Source organism: Mauremys mutica, chromosome 20 (genome assembly GCF_020497125.1).
Source record: "Mauremys mutica isolate MM-2020 ecotype Southern chromosome 20, ASM2049712v1, whole genome shotgun sequence".
NCBI lineage: Eukaryota > Metazoa > Chordata > Testudines > Geoemydidae > Mauremys > Mauremys mutica.
The window spans coordinates 785,767-803,546 of record NC_059091.1 but is presented as its reverse complement, the minus strand read 5'-3'; the positions used below and the strand labels follow the sequence as shown (position 1 = coordinate 803,546).

General features: G+C 63.8%; 2 protein-coding genes across 4 annotated transcripts in view; one reads left to right on the top strand and one right to left on the bottom strand.

Annotated features, from left to right (window-relative positions):
* The window catches only part of LOC123353598 (TLC domain-containing protein 4-like), a 27,529-nt gene extending 10,342 nt beyond the window's left edge, over window positions 1-17,187 (bottom strand). Inside the window, exons 1-3 of one of the 2 annotated variants that reach the window (XM_044994825.1) lie at window positions 16,799-17,187; window positions 1,365-1,535; window positions 560-649 (exon numbers count right to left, since the gene is read on the bottom strand). In XM_044994825.1, the coding sequence (XP_044850760.1) occupies window positions 560-649; window positions 1,365-1,519 (245 nt within the window). In that variant the 5' untranslated portion in view covers window positions 1,520-1,535; window positions 16,799-17,187. Of the gene's footprint in view, window positions 1-559; window positions 650-1,364; window positions 1,536-7,870; window positions 8,005-16,798 lie in introns of those variants that run through there. The other variant, XM_044994826.1, reaches the window with a different exon arrangement.
* On the top strand, window positions 10,505-17,780 carry LOC123353590 (evolutionarily conserved signaling intermediate in Toll pathway, mitochondrial-like). 2 transcript variants are annotated; one of them, XM_044994808.1, is made up of 8 exons: window positions 10,505-10,603; window positions 11,641-11,875; window positions 12,512-12,938; window positions 13,165-13,388; window positions 13,841-13,898; window positions 14,551-14,699; window positions 15,463-15,565; window positions 17,183-17,780. In XM_044994808.1, exons 2-8 carry the CDS (start codon window positions 11,759-11,761, stop codon window positions 17,401-17,403), a joined length of 1,299 nt encoding a protein of 432 aa, XP_044850743.1. In that variant the 5' UTR covers window positions 10,505-10,603; window positions 11,641-11,758; the 3' UTR covers window positions 17,404-17,780. The 2 variants fall into 2 exon arrangements, with proteins under 2 accessions (XP_044850743.1, XP_044850742.1); XM_044994807.1 differs by having other exon boundaries at window positions 10,576-10,618.

Below are 17,780 nucleotides of genomic sequence, written 5' to 3'. Positions count from 1 at the left end.
GGGCACCGGGGGGGCTGTGGGGCAGGGCGCAGGGGGCTGCGGGTCGGGAGTGAGGGGCACCGGGGGAGCTGTGGGGCAGGGCGCAGGGGGCTGCGGGTCGGGAGTGAGGGGCACCGGGGGAGCTGTGGGGCAGGGCGCAGGGGGCTGGGGGGCGGGAGTGAGGGGCCCCGGGGGAGCTGTGGGGCAGGGCGCAGGGGGCTGCGGGTCGGGAGTGAGGGGCACCGGGGGAGCTGTGGGGCAGGGCGCAGGGGGCTGCGGGTCGGGAGTGAGGGGCACCGGGGGAGCTGTGGGGCAGGGCGCAGGGGGCTGCGGGTCGGGAGTGAGGGGCACCGGGGGAGCTGTGGGGCAGGGCGCAGGGAGCTGCGGGTCGGGAGTGAGGGGCACCGGGGGAGCTGTGGGGCAGGGCGCAGGGGGCTGCGGGTCGGGAGTGAGGGGCACCGGGGGAGCTGTGGGGCAGGGCGCAGGGGGCTGCGGGTCGGGAGTGAGGGGCACCGGGGGAGCTGTGGGGCAGGGAGCAGGGGGCTGCGGGTCGGGAGTGAGGGGCACCGGGGGAGCTCACCAGATGGGGTTGGCGTTAACGGCTTCATCGAAGAAGAGGATGTAGAGGCAGAAGAGGCCGACGATGAGCGCGTGCAGGGTGGAGACACACCTGAGAGGGACATGCAGGGGGGTCAGCCCCCCCCGGATCACACAGGGCTCAGCCCCCCCCATGGCCCCCCCGGATCACACAGGGCTCAGCCCCCCCCATGGCCCCCCCGGGATCACACGCGGCTCAGCCCCCCCCACGACCCCCCCAGGGGATCACACGCGGCTCAGCCCCCCCCGTGCCCCCCCCGGATCACACACGGCCCCACCACGTTGCTCCGAGCGCCCAGCCCCCGGGGCAGACAATGGCTCCTTTCAGCCCATCAGACGCCTCACGCGGCTGCCAGGATGTTCTCAGGCTAAGCCCACCAGGAACGTCCGGACGGCTCCCGCTGGGGGCTGGGCCTAGTGGTTAGACATTGGGGGGCTGGGAGCCAGGACTCCTGGGTTCTATCCCTGGCTCTGGGAGGGGAGTGGGGTCTAGTGGTCAGACGTTGGGGGGCTGGGAGCCAGGACTCCTGGGTTCTAACCCTGGCTCTGGAAGGGGAGTGGGGTCTAGTGGTCAGACGTTGGGGGGCTGGGAGCCAGGACTCCTGGGTTCTAACCCTGGCTCTGGAAGGGGGGTGGTTCTAGTGGTTAGTGCACTGGGAGCCAGGACTCCTGGGTTCTAGCCCCAGTTCTGGGAGGGGAGTGGGGTCTAGTGGTTAGATGTTGGGGGGCTGGGAGCCAGGACTCCTGGGTTCTGTCCTGTTCCCCTCAGGCCCCGAGGACTGCGGTACCTGGAGTTCCACTCGCACTTCTTGACGGTGGTCAGGCTGCAGTAGCGGCGACTGAGCGCCAGCGAGAGCTGGGGGCTGACAGCCGAGAAGAAGAACTGGAAGGCCACGAAGCTGCCGGCCACGATGCAGTAACCCAGCCGCGTGGACTCCTCCATGGCCGCTCAGTGGCACCTGTGAATGGAGCGCGGGGTGTGAGCGTGGGGCCCCACCGGGATGGGATCTGGAGCCTTCTGGTCACGAAGCACCAGCCCCCACATCTGAGCAGAAGGAGAATCACCACTGGCTGGTAGCACTATAGGGCATATGACACACAGCAGAGCTGCTCTCATTCCATGCAGCAAAGGGCAGTGGCACACACGCGCCCTGCCCTGCCAGATCTCTGTGGAGCGGCAATAAGTCTGCGTCGCAGAGGGCAGAGTACTTAGGAGCTTGATTCTCTGTGGGTCCCCCTGCACTGGAAGCATCACAGCAACGCTCAGCCCTGTGCCCTTCCCCCACCACAGGCCCTTGGTGCCACGTGGTGCTGCCCCCACTCCGAGTCAGGGGATTTTGCTGGGGCTCTCAGTGGCTGTCGCCCAGCAGCCCAAGGCCAGCGGGGGAGGGGGAGCACCAGCAGCCCCCCAGGATGTACCCCGCTCTCTGGAGGCGAGATGGGGATCTGGCCCCCTGGAGCCGGGGAGAGAACCCCTGGGGAGAGAAGCCTGATGTTGAAGACCTGCCAAAAGGGAGGGAGCATTATTGAATGATAAGGGGGCAGGAGCCAGGACTCCTGGGTTCTAGCCCCACATCTGGGAGGGGAGTGGGGTCTAGTGGTTAGAGCAGGGGGCTGGGAGCCAGGACTCCTGGGTTCTAGCCCCAGTGAGGGGAGTGGGGTCTAGCGGTTAGAGCAGGGGGCTGGGAGCCAGGACACCTGGGTCCTAGCCCCACATCTGGGAGGGGAGTGGGGTCTAGTGGTTAGAGCAGGGGGCAGGAGCCAGGACTCCTGGGTTCTAGCCCCACATCTGGGAGGGGAGTGGGGTCTAGTGGTTAGAGGAAGGGGCTGGGAGCCAGGACACCTGGGTTCTAGCCCCAGTGAGGGGAGTGGGGTCTAGTGGTTAGAGCAGGGGGCTGGGCGCCAGGACACCTGGGTTCTAGCCCCAGCCCTGGGAGGGGAGCAGGATCATTTCGTTTGTGAGCGAGAGGTGGGAGCCTCCCAGAGGCTGGAGCTTTAAAGCAACCCCTGCACCTGGCAGGCGCTGGGTGATCCTTGCCCAGAGGAGCCCTGCTGACTGTCATTAAGGATTTGCTTAATGAGCTTCCTGCAAACTAACCTCTGCACTTCAATCAATATTTGCTCCAGACGTGTCCTGCTGGAACCCTGAATGGATTTCAGGGGCAGGGCTTTGGGATGGGGGAGGGGATTCTGGGCAGGTGACCCGGTGGGGTGCGGGATTTGGGGCAGGAGACCTGGGGAGTTCGGTTCGGGGCAGGTGACCGGGTGGGGTGTTCGGGGCAGGTGCCCCACTGGGGCAGTTTGGGGCAGATGACCTGGTGGGGTGGGGGGTTCAGGGCAGGTGACCCTGTGGGGCGGTTCGGGGCAGGTGACCTGGTGGGGCAGTTTGGGGCAGGTGACCCTGTGGGGCGGTTTGGGGCAGGTGACCCAGCTGGGTGGGGGTTTGGGGCAGGTGACCCGGTGGGGCAGTTTGGGGCAGGTGACCCTGTGGGTTGGGGGTTTGGGGCAGGTGACCCGGTGGGGCAGTTTGGGGCAGGTGACCCTGTGGGGTGGGGGTTCGTGTCAGGTGACCTGTTGGGGCAGTTTGGGGCAGGTGACCCTGTGGGGTGGGGGTTCGGGGCAGGTGACCGGTGGTGGGGCCGTTGGGGGCTGGTGACCCTGTGGGTTGGGGGTTCGGGGCAGGTGACCCTGTGGGGTGGGGGTTTGGGGCAGGTGACCCGGTGGGGCAGTTTGGGGCAGGTGACCCTGTGGGTTGGGGGTTCGGGGCAGGTGACCCTGTGGGGTGGGGGTTTGGGGCAGGTGACCCGGTGGGGCAGTTTGGGGCAGGTGACCCTGTGGGTTGGGGGTTCGGGGCAGGTGACCCTGTAGGGTGGTGGTTTGGGGCAGGTGACCCGGTGGGGCAGTTTGGGGCAGGTGACCCTGTGGGTTGGGGGTTCGGGGCAGGTGACCCTGTGGGGTGGGGGGTAGCGGCAGGTGACCCGGTGGGGCAGTTTGGGGCAGGTGACCCGGTGGGGTGGGGTTCGGGGCAGGTGACCCGGTGGGGCAGTTTGGGGCAGGTGACCCTGTGGGGTGGGGCTTCGGGGCAGGTGACCCGGTGGGGCAGTTTGGGGCAGGTGACCCTGTGGGGTGGGGGTTCGGGGCAGGTGACCCTGTGGGGTGGGGGTTTGGGGCAGGTGACCCGGTGGGGCAGTTTGGGGCAGGTGACCCTGTGGGTTGGGGGTTCGGGGCAGGTGACCCTGTGGGGTGGGGGTTTGGGGCAGGTGACCCGGTGGGGCAGTTTGGGGCAGGTGACCCGGTGGGGTGGGGTTCGGGGCAGGTGACCCGGTGGGGCAGTTTGGGGCAGGTGACCCTGTGGGGTGGGGCTTCGGGGCAGGTGACCCGGTGGGGCAGTTTGGGGCAGGTGACCCTGTGGGGTGGGGGTTCGGGGCAGGTGACCTCTCCCAGCCAGCCGGGAGGTCTCTATGATCACAGACCGAACAGGCTGTGAAGCTGCAAACTGACCCTGGTGGCTCGAACCCCGGATCCACACCACTGCCCGGCCGACCGGCCGGAAGGAGCCGGCGGGGAGGCTTTGCAGATTGGGACTGAGGGGCGCTGGCAGTGGCGGATTAGCCAATGGGGTCTGTGCCCGGGGGCCCCAGAAAAATGAGTCCCCAGACCTCCCCTCCCCCTCCCAGCTGGAGCGCCAGGCAGGCGGGGAACTGGCCTGCAAGCAGAAGGGGTGGGGAGGGGCCCCCACTTGCTCTGGCCAAGGGCCCCACAAAACTATAATCTGCCTCTGGGCACCGGCAGAGCTGGGGGAGCCCAGGGCTGGGCTAGCAGGGGCTGCGGGTCGGGAGTGAGGGGCACCAGCAGAGCTTGGGGGGCCCAGGGCTGGGCTAGCAGGGGCTGCGGGTCGGGAGTGAGGGGCACCGGCAGAGCTGGGGGGGCCCAGGGCTGGGCTAGCAGGGGCTGCGGGTCGGGAGTGAGGGGCACCGGCAGAGCAGTGGTGCAATGGCAGACAATAGCAAATAGAGGCTCCTGCTCTCCTGTCCTTTTGCTCTGGGCACGGGGAGCCGTTCCAGTGGGGCCAGGAGCCCCCAGCTCCATGGGGCAGGGCCCAGCATTCCCAGATGGAGCTGAGCCCACCCAGAGTCGAGCCGGATCTGGCTGGCTCTGAGCGGAGACCCAGGTGGGAGTGATCCCGGGAGCCTGGCAGCGGGCGTGTGTGTGTGGGGGGGGGCAGGCAGTGCCATGGGGCCCACGGACTGAATACTGGCTCCCTATGTGTGGGGAGGAAAAGGGGTCTGGGTGGGTGAGGTTCCAACAGGGGCTGGAGCCGGCCCTCCTCCTCCAGACCAGAAACCATGGGGACAGGCACCGTGTAGGTACGACGGCTTAGAGCCGAGCCCACTGCCCGCCATGCCCATCAGCATCGTCTCCTTGTTCCCTGCCCCCCCAGCTGCCCCCACCTCGTGTCTGACGCTTTGGCCCCGATCCCGCCAACGCTGCCACGCGCTTCAACCCACTGCCAAGCAGCGAAGCAGAGCGTGTGCAACAGCATTGGTAGGCCTGGAAGGTGTTTGGGGCAGGGCTGGTGTCTTTGGGCTGTGTGCAGCGCCTGGCACCATGGGGTCCTGGGCCATGGCTGGGGTGCCCCGGTGCTACCGCAATACACCTAATAAATAACGTACAGCGCCTGGCACCAGGGGTCCTGGGCCATGGCTGGGGTGCCTCGGTGCTATTGTAATACACCTAATAAATAACGTACAGCGCCTGGCACCAGGGGTCCTGGGCCATGGCTGGGGTGCCTCGGTGCTATTGTAATACACCTAATAAATAACGTACAGCGCCTGGCACCATGCGGTCCTGGGCCATGGGTGGGGTACCTCGGCGCTACCGTAATACACCTAATAAATAACGTACAGCGCCTGGCACCATGGGGTCCTGGGCCATGGGTGGGGCACCTCGGCGCTACCGTAATACACCTAATAAATAATGTACAGCGCCTGGCACCATGGGCTCCTGGGCCATGCTCCTAAGCCCAGCAGTAGCACTCCCTGCAGCTGCGACTGCGCTGGCTCCAGCCCCGGCTCTGCCGCTGACCTGCGGTTCCAACTCCTAGGTCTGACTGCCTGTGCCCTGGTCCATGAGGAACAGTCGCATTCGCAGCCCCAGTGGTGTTGGACGCCGATGGCTGCGGCTGTGGCAGGGGGCTGAGGCTAACCGTGGGATCCCCATGGCCGGAGAGTTTTCAGAACAGGCGGGACGAACAGCGGGCAGGGATGGGCTGGGTTTACCGGGTCCCACTTCAGTGCAGAGGGGCTGGCGCAGACGCCCTCGCAAGGTCCCTGCCCCACCACAGGCCTGAGAGCGGGTACTCAGGGTCTGGATGCGGTGACCGGAACTGGCTCAATCGAGATGCCACCTCCTGCTTTCGCTGCCAAGGCAAACGGATCAGGGCCAGAGAACAAAGCCGACTGCAGCTCGGAGCCAGGCCGGGTCACCGCGGGACGGAGCGGCCACATTGTGCCTGGCATCCGTGCCAGCTCCCTGTGTTCACGTGCTGTGCGGGTGCAAGGGGGGGGCACCTCACACAGACTGATCACGAGGCTTAGGTCAAAATCTGGAATTAAGAGGGGGGAATAGGGTAATGCCATGGTCCACCTAAGTGATTAGAGTGGGATGGGGGCTGGGAGTCAGGACTCCTGGGTTCTATCCCAGCCCTGGGAGCAGGGAATCAGGACTCCTGGGTTCTATCCCAGCCCTGGGAGGGGAGTGGTGGTTAGAGCAGGGGAGGGAGGAGCCAGGACTCCTGGGTTCTATCCCAGCCCTGGGAGGCGAGTGGTGGTTAGAGCAGGGGATGGGGGAGTCAGGACTCCTGGGTTCTATCCCAGCTCTGGGAGCAGGGAATCAGGACTCCTGGGTTCTATCCCAGCCCAGGCAGGGGAGTGTGGGTTTCAGGTTAGCACGGGGTGGAGCATGGGAGGGATTTCAGGGAACTTGGCATCCTCTGGGGAAGCATCCGACGTGCCCAGCTCGCAGGGCGGGTGAGACGCTCCCATTCAGTAATTAAAGGTTGCAAAACACCAACGCCAGGGAACTGAATCGTGCAGCTAAATAATCCAGTTCCCGCCACCTCCCTCTGGCTGTGCTGGCCCCAGCCCCCTCCACGAGGTTAATTATTATAATTCATTCTGGCAGGTCAATAAGCAAATTGAGCAAGTAACAAAGTGGCAAAACTTGCAGCCAATTTCCCCCCGTACCCCCCCCCCCCAGCCACTAACCCTGTCTGGGGCCAAAAGCCAGCCTGGTGTAATGCCCCCTCAGCGGTGGGGCCGGCCCGGTGCATTCTGCACACCCTGGCTGCAGACCAGCTCAGGGATGAGTGACAGGTACCCTGATTCCATGGGGGGGGCTCCCCCAAATGCACGGTGCCAATTTCGGTGCAAGGGGGGGTGTTGCCACAAGGGAGCCAGCAGCCCGGCCCCTCATGGTTCCCCCTCTTCCCACCCCATTGGCTCCCTGGCTCCTACCCCAGGCAAGCTGGGAGATCCTGGAAGGGAGCAGGATCTAGTGGGGGGGGGGGGGAGCAGGGACTGGGAGTCAGGACTTCTGGGGTTCTATTCCCTGAACCCACAGTTGCCTCCCAACTCCCCCTCCCAGGGCACAGCCCCCCATGGATCCAGCTCCCCACACTGGCCCACATGGATCTGGCTTCTTCCCCCACTCGCCCCCCCAGGGCACAGACTCAGTGGATCCAGCTCCCCCGACTTGCCCCCCAGGACACAGCCCCCCATGGATCCAGCTCCCCCCACTCGCCCCCCAGGACACAGCGCCCCATCGATCCAGCTCCCCTCACTCGCCCCCCAGGACACAGCCCCCCATGGATCCAGCTCCCCCCACTCACCCCCCATGGATCCAGCTCCCCCCACTCGCCCCCCAGGGCACAGCGCCCCATGGATCCAGCTCCCCCCACTCGCCCCCCAGGGCACAGCCCCCCATGGATCCAGCTCCCCCCACTCAGCCCCCAGGACACAGCGCCCCATGGATCCAGCTCCCCCCACTCGCCCCCCAGGTCACAGCGCCCCAGGGATCCAGCTCCCCCCACTCGCCCCCCTGGGCACTGCCCCCATGGATCCAGCTCCCCCCACTCACCCCCCAGGGCACAGCGCCCCATGGATCCAGCTCCCCCCACTCGCCCCCCAGGGCACAGCGCCCCATGGATCCAGCTCCCCCCACTCGCCCCCCAGGGCACAGCCCCCATGGATCCGGCTCCCCCCCCGGCTCGCCCTGCCCCGCACGATCCACCCACCTGGGGAGCTCCTGCCCCCGGGCGTGGGGCGCCGGCTGCTCGGAGCCCAGGGGCTCCCGCGGCCACCCAGGCGGAGGCTCCGCGGAGCTGCCACATCCCAACCCCACGCCCCGCTCCTGGCTCTGACAGGGGGGCCGGCCAGCGCCCCCGCCTCCACCAATCCCTGCGCAGGACACGCCCCCTCGTGGGGCCAGACACGCCCCCCGCCGCCTTCCCCCACCCACCGGCGGTGGGAGCCGGCCAGGTGGCAGGTCCCGAGGTGGGGGACGAGCCAGCGCTGCCGTGGGGGTGGCTCTGAAAGAAGCAGGAGGCCTGGGTGCGGTCCCTGTCTGGGGGGGAGGGGCGGGAGCAGGAGGCGGGAGCCAGGACGCCTGGGTTCTATCCCCGTGGCAGGAGGGGACGGGGGCTGGGAGCCAGGACGCCTGGGTTCTGTCTCCTGAATTCACAGCTGCTCCGGGGTTAATGCAGGTGGCGGCTGGGAGTCAAACTCCTGGGTCTATTCTTGGCTCTGAGAGGCGCCTGGGCAGCGGGGAGGTCTAGTGGTTAGGGCCAGGGCTCCTGGGTTTCTAGTCTCACTTCTCATACCGCCTCCTTGTGTGACCATGAACAAGTCACGTCCCCGCCCCGTGCCTCAGTTTCTCCTTTTGAATAATGGGGACGATACACACATCCAGGGCTGGCTCCAGACCCCAGCGCGCCAAGCGCGTGCTTGGGGCGGCGTGCTGCGGGAGGGCGGCAGGCGGCTCCGCTGGACCTCCTGCAGACGTGCCTGCGGAGGGTCCGCTGGTCCCGCGGCTCCGGTGGAGCATCCGCAGGCACGTCTGCAGGAGGTCCACCAGAGCTATGGGACCAGCGGACCCTCCGCAGGCACGTCTGCAGGAGGTCCACCAGAGCCGCGGGACCGGCGACTGCCAGAGCGCCCCCCGCGGCGTGCCGCCCTGCTTGGGGCGGCGCAATTCCTAGAGCCGCCCCTGCACACATCTCCTGGAGCAATGCACATGCAATGCTCCAAAGAGGGAAGCTGCTGCTTTCGTCTGTCGCCACAGCCCCATGTTTATAGACACACCTTTCAGGGTGTCACAAAGCCATATACAACATAAAGGCAGGGATCACATAATCCCCTATTGAAATCCAGCTACTTCTGGTTTATACGGAGATCCCGCATCCAGCGCTGAGGTACAGTCACCCAGGGGTGGAACACAGCAGCTGTTTATACCAGGACTCTCACCTGGTGCTGAGGTCAGGGGCGGCTCTACGTTTTTGGCCGCCCCAAGCAGTCATGCGCGGGAGGCGCCCCGGAGCCGCGGGAGCAGCGGACCTCCCGCGGGCATGACTGCAGAGGGACCGCTGGTCCCGCGTGGCTCGGCTGGACCTCCCGCGGCTGCGGACGGTTCGCGGGTCCGGCGGCTCCGCTTGAGCTGCCGCAGTCATGCCTGCGGGAGGTCCAGCCGAGCCGCGGGACGAGCGCCCCCTCCGCAGTCATGCCTGCGGCAGGTCCAGTCGTCCCGGGGCTCCGGTGGACCTCCCGCAGGCATGACTGCGGCAGGTCCGCCGGCCCAGCCTGCCGCCCCCCCGGCCGCAGGGGACGCCCCCTAGATTTTGCCGCCCTAGGCACCAGCTTGTTTTGCTGGTGCCTAGAGCCGCCCCTGGCTGAGGTGCAGCCACCTCTGGGGTGGGGCCCGGCAGGTGTTTCACAGTGGCCGTGCCACAGCTTGGGGCAGGTGTGAGGAAGGATCCAAGTGACCCTCACAGGAGAGAACAGGCCCGAGGGAGGAATCAAGCGGGAAGGTGACGTTCCCTCCCTGCTGTCCATAAAGCTGAAGTTGGAGGCCTGCTCCCCCGCCTCCGGCAGGGGGTCTGGTAAAGCAGGGCTGGGGAACGGAAAGCCAGGGCACCCTCTGGGCCAGCGAGGGGATGGAGGAGGAGGGGGTCCCTGGGCTAGGCCTCAGGAGAGCTGGGTTCAGTTCCTGGCTCTGCCACAGAATCCCTGAGTGACCTTGGGTGCGTCACTCCCCTGCCCCGTGACTCAGTTTCCCCAGCTGTAAAATGGGGTCATTGACCCTTCCATCGCTGTGGGGCAGGGACTGTGTCTATACAGCGCCTGACATAATGGGGGGGGGGGGGCGTGATCTGTGTGTATGTGGGGGGGGGGGTTGAGGAGGGCATATTAAATAATAGCAGAGCCTCATGCTTGGGCTGGGGGGCTCTGTCCAACCTCCCGGCTGCAGGCCAGCCCTCCCACCCGGACTCGGGGGGGGGGCGAGACGGTTCCTACCTGGCTCTGCCCCATGTGCCCCCCACCTGGGACAAGGTGCCCCCTGCTCTGTAACCAGCCGGGAACCAGGCAATCCCGCCGGTCCGGGCACGTCTGGGGCGGGGTGCGAAGGGCTTGGCAGCCCCGGGGCACTGGCTGATTCAGCCTCACCCCAGCCAGGGAAACCGAGGCACAAAGGAAGGGACTTGGCCAAAATCGGGGGGTGAGGGGGAAGCCACGAATAGAACCCAGGAGTCCGGGCCCTCTGCCGGGGGGTGGGACTCAGGGGCGCGCCCCCTGCCCGGGAGAGGGGGGGGCAAGTGGGACCCACGTGTCCGGCTCTGCCCCACGGGCTCCCCGCCCACCTGGGCCTGGGAGTGGGCGGGACTTAGAAGCGAGGCGTGTGATTGGCTCCGCCCCCTGACCCGGCAGGGATTAAACGGGGGGGGGGCGGTGCTAAAATGGCGGCGCCCAGTGGGGTGAGGCCGGCTGAGGTCGGATATGGGGGGTGGGAAGCTTTGGGTGCCCTGCCCAGATCGGGGGGGCTGAGAGCTGGGTGGAGGTGTGGGGTGGAGATGGGGTTTTGGGGGGCTGGGGCCATGCCCAGATGGGGGGGATGAGAGCTGGGGGTGGAGATGGGGTTTTGGGGGCTGGGGGCATGCCCAGATGGGGGGGATGAGAGCTGGGGGTGGAGATGGGGTTTTGGGGGGCTGGGGCAAGCCCAGGTTGGGGGGAAGAGAGCTTGGGGTTGAGATGGGGTTTTTGGTGGCAGGGGGCAAGCCCAGATGGGGGGCTGAGAGCTGGGGGTGGAGTTGGGGTTTTGGGGGGCTGGGGGCATGCCCAGATGGGGGGGATGAGAGCTGGGGGTGGAGATGGGGTTTTGGGGGGCTGGGGGCATGCCCAGATGTGGGGGCTCAGAGCTGGGGGTGGAGATGGGGGTTTGGGTGGCTGGGGGCATGCCCAGGTTGGGGGGATGAGAGCTGGGGGTTGAGATGGGGTTTTGGGGGGCTGGGGGCATGCCCAGATGGGGGGCTGAGAGCTGGGGGTGGAGGTGTGGGGTGGAGATGGGGTTTTGGGGGGCTGGGGGCATGCCCAGATGGGGGGGATGAGAGCTGGGGGTGGAGATGGGGTTTTGGGGGGCTGGGGGCATGCCCAGGTTGGGGGGATGAGAGCTGGGGGTTGAGATGGGGTTTTGGGGGGCTGGGGGCATGCCCGTGTGGTGGGGGGCGGGAGGTGGAGTGTCCGGGAAGTGTGAGGTGAGGGGATGGGCGTGTTGAGGGTCTGGAGGCCTCCCCTCCCCGTGGGGGGTATATGGGAGTTTGGGGACAGGGCACGGGGGGGGCTGAATGTGTTTGGGGGGGACACAGACGCAGTGTGTGTGGATGCATATGGGGCACCATGAATGGAGGGGCGCCTGAACAGGTGATGGGGAGCTCTCCCTTCCCCCCCCCCCGGTAGATTTCCTGTCCCCGTGTCCTACGGTCAATCTCTAAGTTCCCTCTCTGTCTGTTTCAAGCAAACGCTGGAGGTCAGGCATGGCTGAGCCTGCTCCGTCATTCTGAGTCTCCCAGCTCCAGCAGCAGCCTCCTTCCTCGCCAGCCTCCGCCCCGTGTCCGAGGGACAAGCCCCCCACCATGAACTGTGTGCGGAAGCTGCTCCGGGCCCGAGGGCTCTCTGCCGGACGCGGCATCCTGCGGCAAGCGGCGCCGGGGAGGGCTCGCCCATGGCTGCAGGGAAGCAGCTGTGCCCAGGTACCAGGCGTCCTTCAGCAGGGCAGCAGCTCCCAGTCCAAAGGAAACCAACTCGGGGCACGTGGGCAGCCCTGTGGTGTGACGCCCCAGGGAGGGGATTGTGCGTGTGTTTGGGGGAAGCAGGGACTGGGAGTCAGGACTTCTGGGGTTCTATTCCCTAAACCCACAGCTGCCCCCGCCAGCTCAGCCCCCCGGGCACAGCCCCCCATGGATCCAGCTGCCCCCCCAGCTTCCCCTCCCAGGGCACAGCCCCCCATGGATCTGGCTCCCCCCACTCGCCCACATGGATCTGGCTTCTTCTCCCACTCGCCCCCCAGGACAAAGCCCCCCATCCCCGCTCCCATTTGTTGTGATCTGAGGGCTGGGGAAAGAGGGGCAGCAGGCGCCCGTTCGTACGAGTGGTGTCGCAGCGGATCGGTCCGCGGTTTCACTGCACACAGGCTGCTAAGCAGCTGTCAAATGGTGCCAGTCACTGCTGGCCTGCAAGCTGGCGTCCAGTGCCCGTGAGCCAGGGGAATGGAATGGCACTGTGGACTGTGGTACTGATATCTAGGGCCTTGCCCCACTGAGCGCGCTCTAATCACCAGGTAACATGACAGCTGCTAAAGGCGCCGTTTGTATCCAATTCTCTGCTAGTGCGTCTGGCCGGTGCCTGCGCGGCGCATCCGGAGCAGCGCTGCCCTGAGCCGTTCTGAGCTCGTCCCCACGGCGAGGGGGGACAAGGAGAAAGACAGAGGGTTCCGTGATGGGTCCCTGGTGCCCTTTGATGAGCTCTTCGAGCGGGCCCACGAGGGAGACAGGACCAAGGCCGCCTTCAGCCGAGCGGTGGAGCTCTTCTGCCAGAGGGACGTCCGGCGCAGAGGTCATGTCGAGTTCATCAACGCGGCCCTCAGGAAGATGCCGGAGTTTGGGGTGGAGCGGGATCTCGACGTCTACAACAAGATCCTGGACGTCTTCCCCAAGGAAGTGTTCGTGGCCCGCAACTTCATCCAGAGGATGTTCAACCACTACCCGAGGCAGCAGGAATGCGGGATCCAAGTCTTGGAGCAGATGGAGAACTATGGTAGGGGTGCGGGGTGCCCGAACACCCATAGTGGCAGTGTGGGTTAGTGGTTAGGGCTGGGGGGAGTGGGAGTCAGAACTCCTGGGTTCTATTCCCAGTTCTGCCACTGACTCCCCGTCTGAACTGGGCAAGTCGCTTAACCCCTCTGTCCCTTAGTCTCCATGGTGAGGGCCGGTGAAGGCACCGTCTGCGTCTCTTACGTGCCTCTCCTCCCTCGTCTGCGCAGGCATCATGCCCAACAAGCAGACGAAATTCCTGCTGCTCCAGATCTTTGGCGAGAAGAGCCATCCTGTTCGCAAGTACCAGCGGCTCATGTACTGGTTCCCCAAATTCAAGCATGTCAACCCGTACCCGGTCCCGGCGGCCCTCCCCCGAGACCCCGTCGACCTCGCCAGGATCAGCCTGCAGCGGATTGCCGCCGACCTGAGCGCCACGGTCACGGTCTATCAGGTAAGGAGAGGCGCTCGGCCGTAGCGCGTTGCGCGTAGCCATGGGAGTGACTGACTCTCGCGCGCCGGGGTGTGAGCACTGCGGAGGAAGGGACTCTAACGTACCAGGGCCTCTTGCCGCACAGCGGTGGAGTCACAGAAAGAGCAGGCGGCTGCTGCTGATGGAGGCAAAGCTCTGGTCAGCTCGAACGACCCCTAGCACAGCCTGATGCAGAGGAGAAGGTGCTTGCGGCAATTGGGGCATGGAGCACCCTCTAGACTGTTCTATGCACCAAGGAGTTTACTCCTGTTACCTGGGGTCCGGCCTCCCGGGGCTCGGTCCCCAGTTCGGGCAGGGGGCCCGGCCTCTTGGGATCTACAGCCTGCCGGGCTGTATTGAACTGGGGGAGCGAGTCAGGGAGCCCATGCGTGTGAAGGATGCTGTCTCTAACAAAGGCGTCTTCATCCCCGCAGAGGCCTCTGACGGATATTTCGGATGCCGGAAAAGAGATCACCCAGCCGCACATCGTAGGTACGGGATGCCCCGGACCCCTTTGCCTTTGACTGGCCGGTGCCGGATTACGTGGGAGCGAAAAGTCTCTAGCCTGTTGTGTGTGTCGCCTTTGCCTTAGCTGGAGGCGACGTCGGCACTGAGGGCGTCCGGCCATTCGAGCCGCTGGCTGGAAGCAGCCCGGCTGTGGGGAAGCAGCCCACGTGGCTCGTGATTTCTAAGCCCCACGCAACCCTGGACAGACTCAGAGGGGGACGTTCGGGGGGGTATGGGGGCATGTCTCTACCCCATTGACGTGGATTTGCTCACCTTCCTTAGAGCCTCGCCTCTAACCCTTCCTTCCCCCGTTAAATAACGACGCTGCTCCGGCGCTGAGGAGCCCAGTGTCTTTAGAGACGCTAACGAGCTAAGCTTCTCTGTGGAGCATTGCATCTGGGGTAACAGGCGCGCATCTGGGGAGTCTTGCCTGTCGATCACAAGCCCAGCTCCTGGGTAGGAATCACAGCCTGGCAGCTGGGGGCTGTACGCGGCTTGTGCTCCGGAGAGCTTCCCCGCCTGGGGTGCTCTGGCTTGGTGCGAAGGCCGTTCAGCGCAGAGCCGTTGGATTATGTTCATTCTCTCCCCGGGTGGCTAATCCTCGGTTTGTGGCGTGTGTGGTTTCCCCTCCCTTTAGGAATCCAGAGCCCTGATCAGCAGGAACTCCTGGCTCGCCACAATCCGGCCAGGCCCGTGTTTGTCGAGGGCCCCTTCCCCTTGTGGCTGAAGAAGACGTGTGTTTATTATTATATACTCCGGGGAGAGCCGTTGCCTCCTGAAGAAAAGGTAAAGAATGGCCTTGCCTCTCTGCGTAGGCCTGGGGCTGCCAGCTGTGGGCTCTGGGGAGGAGGGTCTGTATTTCCAGGCTGTTTCCCTGCACTGCAAACACCACGGAGTTGGTGCTGGTTTGGTGAATGACCTGAGTCACTCTGGAAACGCTGTAAGTCTTGTGGAGGTGGGGCAGGGGCTGGTTCATGGGGTGTGGGGAGTGGGCTATGGGGGCTTTTCCCCTATAGGGGGTGCTGTCTCTGACCCCCAGCATGGGGACTGGCTTGCTCAGGGGAGTCAGAGACTGGAATATGGGGCTTTTCCCCTCTCGGGGGCACCAGTTCTATTCCCTAGACCAATAATTACCTCCACCTGACGCCATTCGTCGGCCTGCACATAATGAGTTTGCCAGGTCTCAGCTCATTCCTAGCTGGGCTGGTGAACGTATCGTCGAAACCCCCAGCACAATCTGCAGTGACCAGGCTCCTCACCAACAGCCTCGCTGGAGAGGCCGGGGTCCCCTCTTCCACCTGGGGGGTCTGTCCAGGGCTGGCTCGGGGAGATCGGACAGGAAGTTGGCTCTGCAGACGCACTGGGCTGCCATTCTGGCATCTTTCTCTGGAAATCCAGGGGCCGCACAAGCTGAAGAGTGGGCTTGTCCCAGGAGGGCAGAGAGATGCATGCGGCTCAGGGGTGCTGGGTAGCGGTTGAGTGAGGTAGAGGTGTTTGGGGGGGGTATTTACTCCCCCTGTATAAATATCTCCCCCCCCCTCCCCCTTAGGAAGAGGTGATCGACTCCGAGAGGAACTTGTACTACCCCATGCACCTCGACCTGGACCTGGACCGGGGCCTCTGGGACGACGAGGAATTTTACGTGGATGAAGGTAACACACGTGGGGCTGGGCCACTGAGGTGGGGGCACATTTAGAGCCAATCAAATCTACTGGGACAGTCGGGCAACAGGAGAGCCAGAGCAGCTGGCAGTGAAACAGAAATAGAGCCCAGAAATTGATTCATCCCTCTGGAGGCTGTTCCATAGGCTAATCGACCTCTGTGTCCTCACTCACCCTAAGCTGAGATCGAGGGAGGTGATCATTCCCCTCTATTCGACATTGGTGAGGCCTCATCTGGAGTCCTGTGTCCAGTTTCCCAGTGCCTAACTCCACCTCTTAACCAAAGCCACTCCCCCTCGGTATAAGCTTCCAACGCTTGTAATAGTTTGCTGTCAACCTCTAAGTCACCAGTTCAAATCCAGCCCTGCTCAGCGGTGGATGAAGGTTACTGCCCCAGTTAATAGTCCCCATCCTAATCCAGAGCTTCTGAGAGAGGTCTGCATAAACCAGCCCTGGCACTGGTTAGAATAGCAGGGTTGGAAGGGACCTCAGGAGGTATCTAGTCGCACCCCCTGCTCAAAGCAGGACCAACCCCAACTAAATCATCCCAGCCAGGGCTTTGTCCAGCCTGACCTTAAAAACCTCTAAGGAAGGAGACTCCACCACCTCCCCAGGGAACCTATTCCAGTGCTTCACCACCCTACTAGTGAAATAGTGTTTCCTACTATCCAACCTAAACCTCCCCCTCTGCAACTTGAGACCATTACTCCTTGTTCTGTCATCTGCCACCACTGAGAACAGTCTAGATCCATCCTCCTTGGAACCCCCTTTCAGGTAGCTGAAAGCAGCTATCAAATCCCCCCTCATTCTTCTCTTCGGCAGACTAACCAATCCCAGTTCCCGCAGCCTCTCCTCATAAGTCATGTGCTCCAGCCCCCTAATCCATTTTTGTTGCCCTCTGCTGGGCTTGTTCCAATTTTTCCACATCCTTCTTGTAGTGGGGGGCCCAAAACTGGACACACGACTCCAGATGAGGTCTCACCAATGTCAAATAGAGGGGAATGATCACGTCCCTTGATCTGCTGGCAGTGCCCCTAGTTATACAGCCCAAAATGCCATTAGCCGCCTTGGCAACAAGGGCCCCCTGCTGACTCCTATCCAGCTTCTGAGCAATCGCAGGCTAATAAGAATGATCTTTTTCCTCCCCCTCTTATCTCTATATCTGATCCCCCAAGAAAGAAAGTATTAAGGTTACTTAGATCAGCAGATACTTTTCTTCCCTACCTGAACATGTCAAATCAGAACTCCTCTGCAGCGGGATACGATAGTGACTTCTGTTCTAAGCGGCTGTGTGGTAGCTGTTGTGTTCTTCCCCAGAGGTGGCCACATTTCAATGCCGGGTGAAAAAAACAGTTCCTGGCTGTGTGGACTTTGCACCAGGGACCCGAAGTCCTTGACAGACAAGCCGCCTCCCTCCTGAGGGTGGAGGATTATTGTTGTTTGGTGAATTGACAGTTTCCTTGCGGAGGGAGGGGCAGAGGTGAGATTAGGACCCAAGAATCCTGATTTCCAGTCACTCCGATGGCATTACTGGAGTCCACTGCTCCATTGTGCTGTGGGGTTTGCTAATATTGACGCTGCTTCTGTTCTCTGTCCTGTCCCCTGCAGTGGTGGAAGGCCCCATCTTTGCCATGTGCATGGCCGGGGCAGGAGACCAGGCCACTTTGGCCAAGTGGATTTTGGGCCTGCAGCAAACCAATCCCATTTTGAGTCAGACACCGGTTGTGTTCCACCTCACGCCGGGGCCCCGAGAGTTCCAGGTGGCCTCGGACTCGGAGAGCGGCGAGGAGGAGATCCCGCAAAGTTGGCGCATGAAGCAAGAACTTTAAACCTGCCTCCATTTGGTCGCCTTCCTTGGGGATTGTTTAGCTGCATGCGATCGAGCCGATGGGCCAGCGGGAATCTGCTTCAGCAGCCACCGTGGCATAGGAACGGATCCGTCCTTTCAATCAGTCTGAGCCGCTTTGAGTAGAGTCCCACGTAATGAGGGTGCTGTGACTGTCTCCTCCCCCTGCTTCCTTCGCTCTAGCGCTAAGGACGGTACTGGGTATGGGGTGAATGTGCTTAGCCGCCAGACGATTTGATGTAGTCGCCTCACATTTGGACCTGATCATTGTTCTGGGTGATCTCTGATCGCGGCAGGGGGAGCCCAGAGCCTCCTGAGTTGTAATCCCAGCTCCTATTAAACCACTGCCCCGGGCGTGGA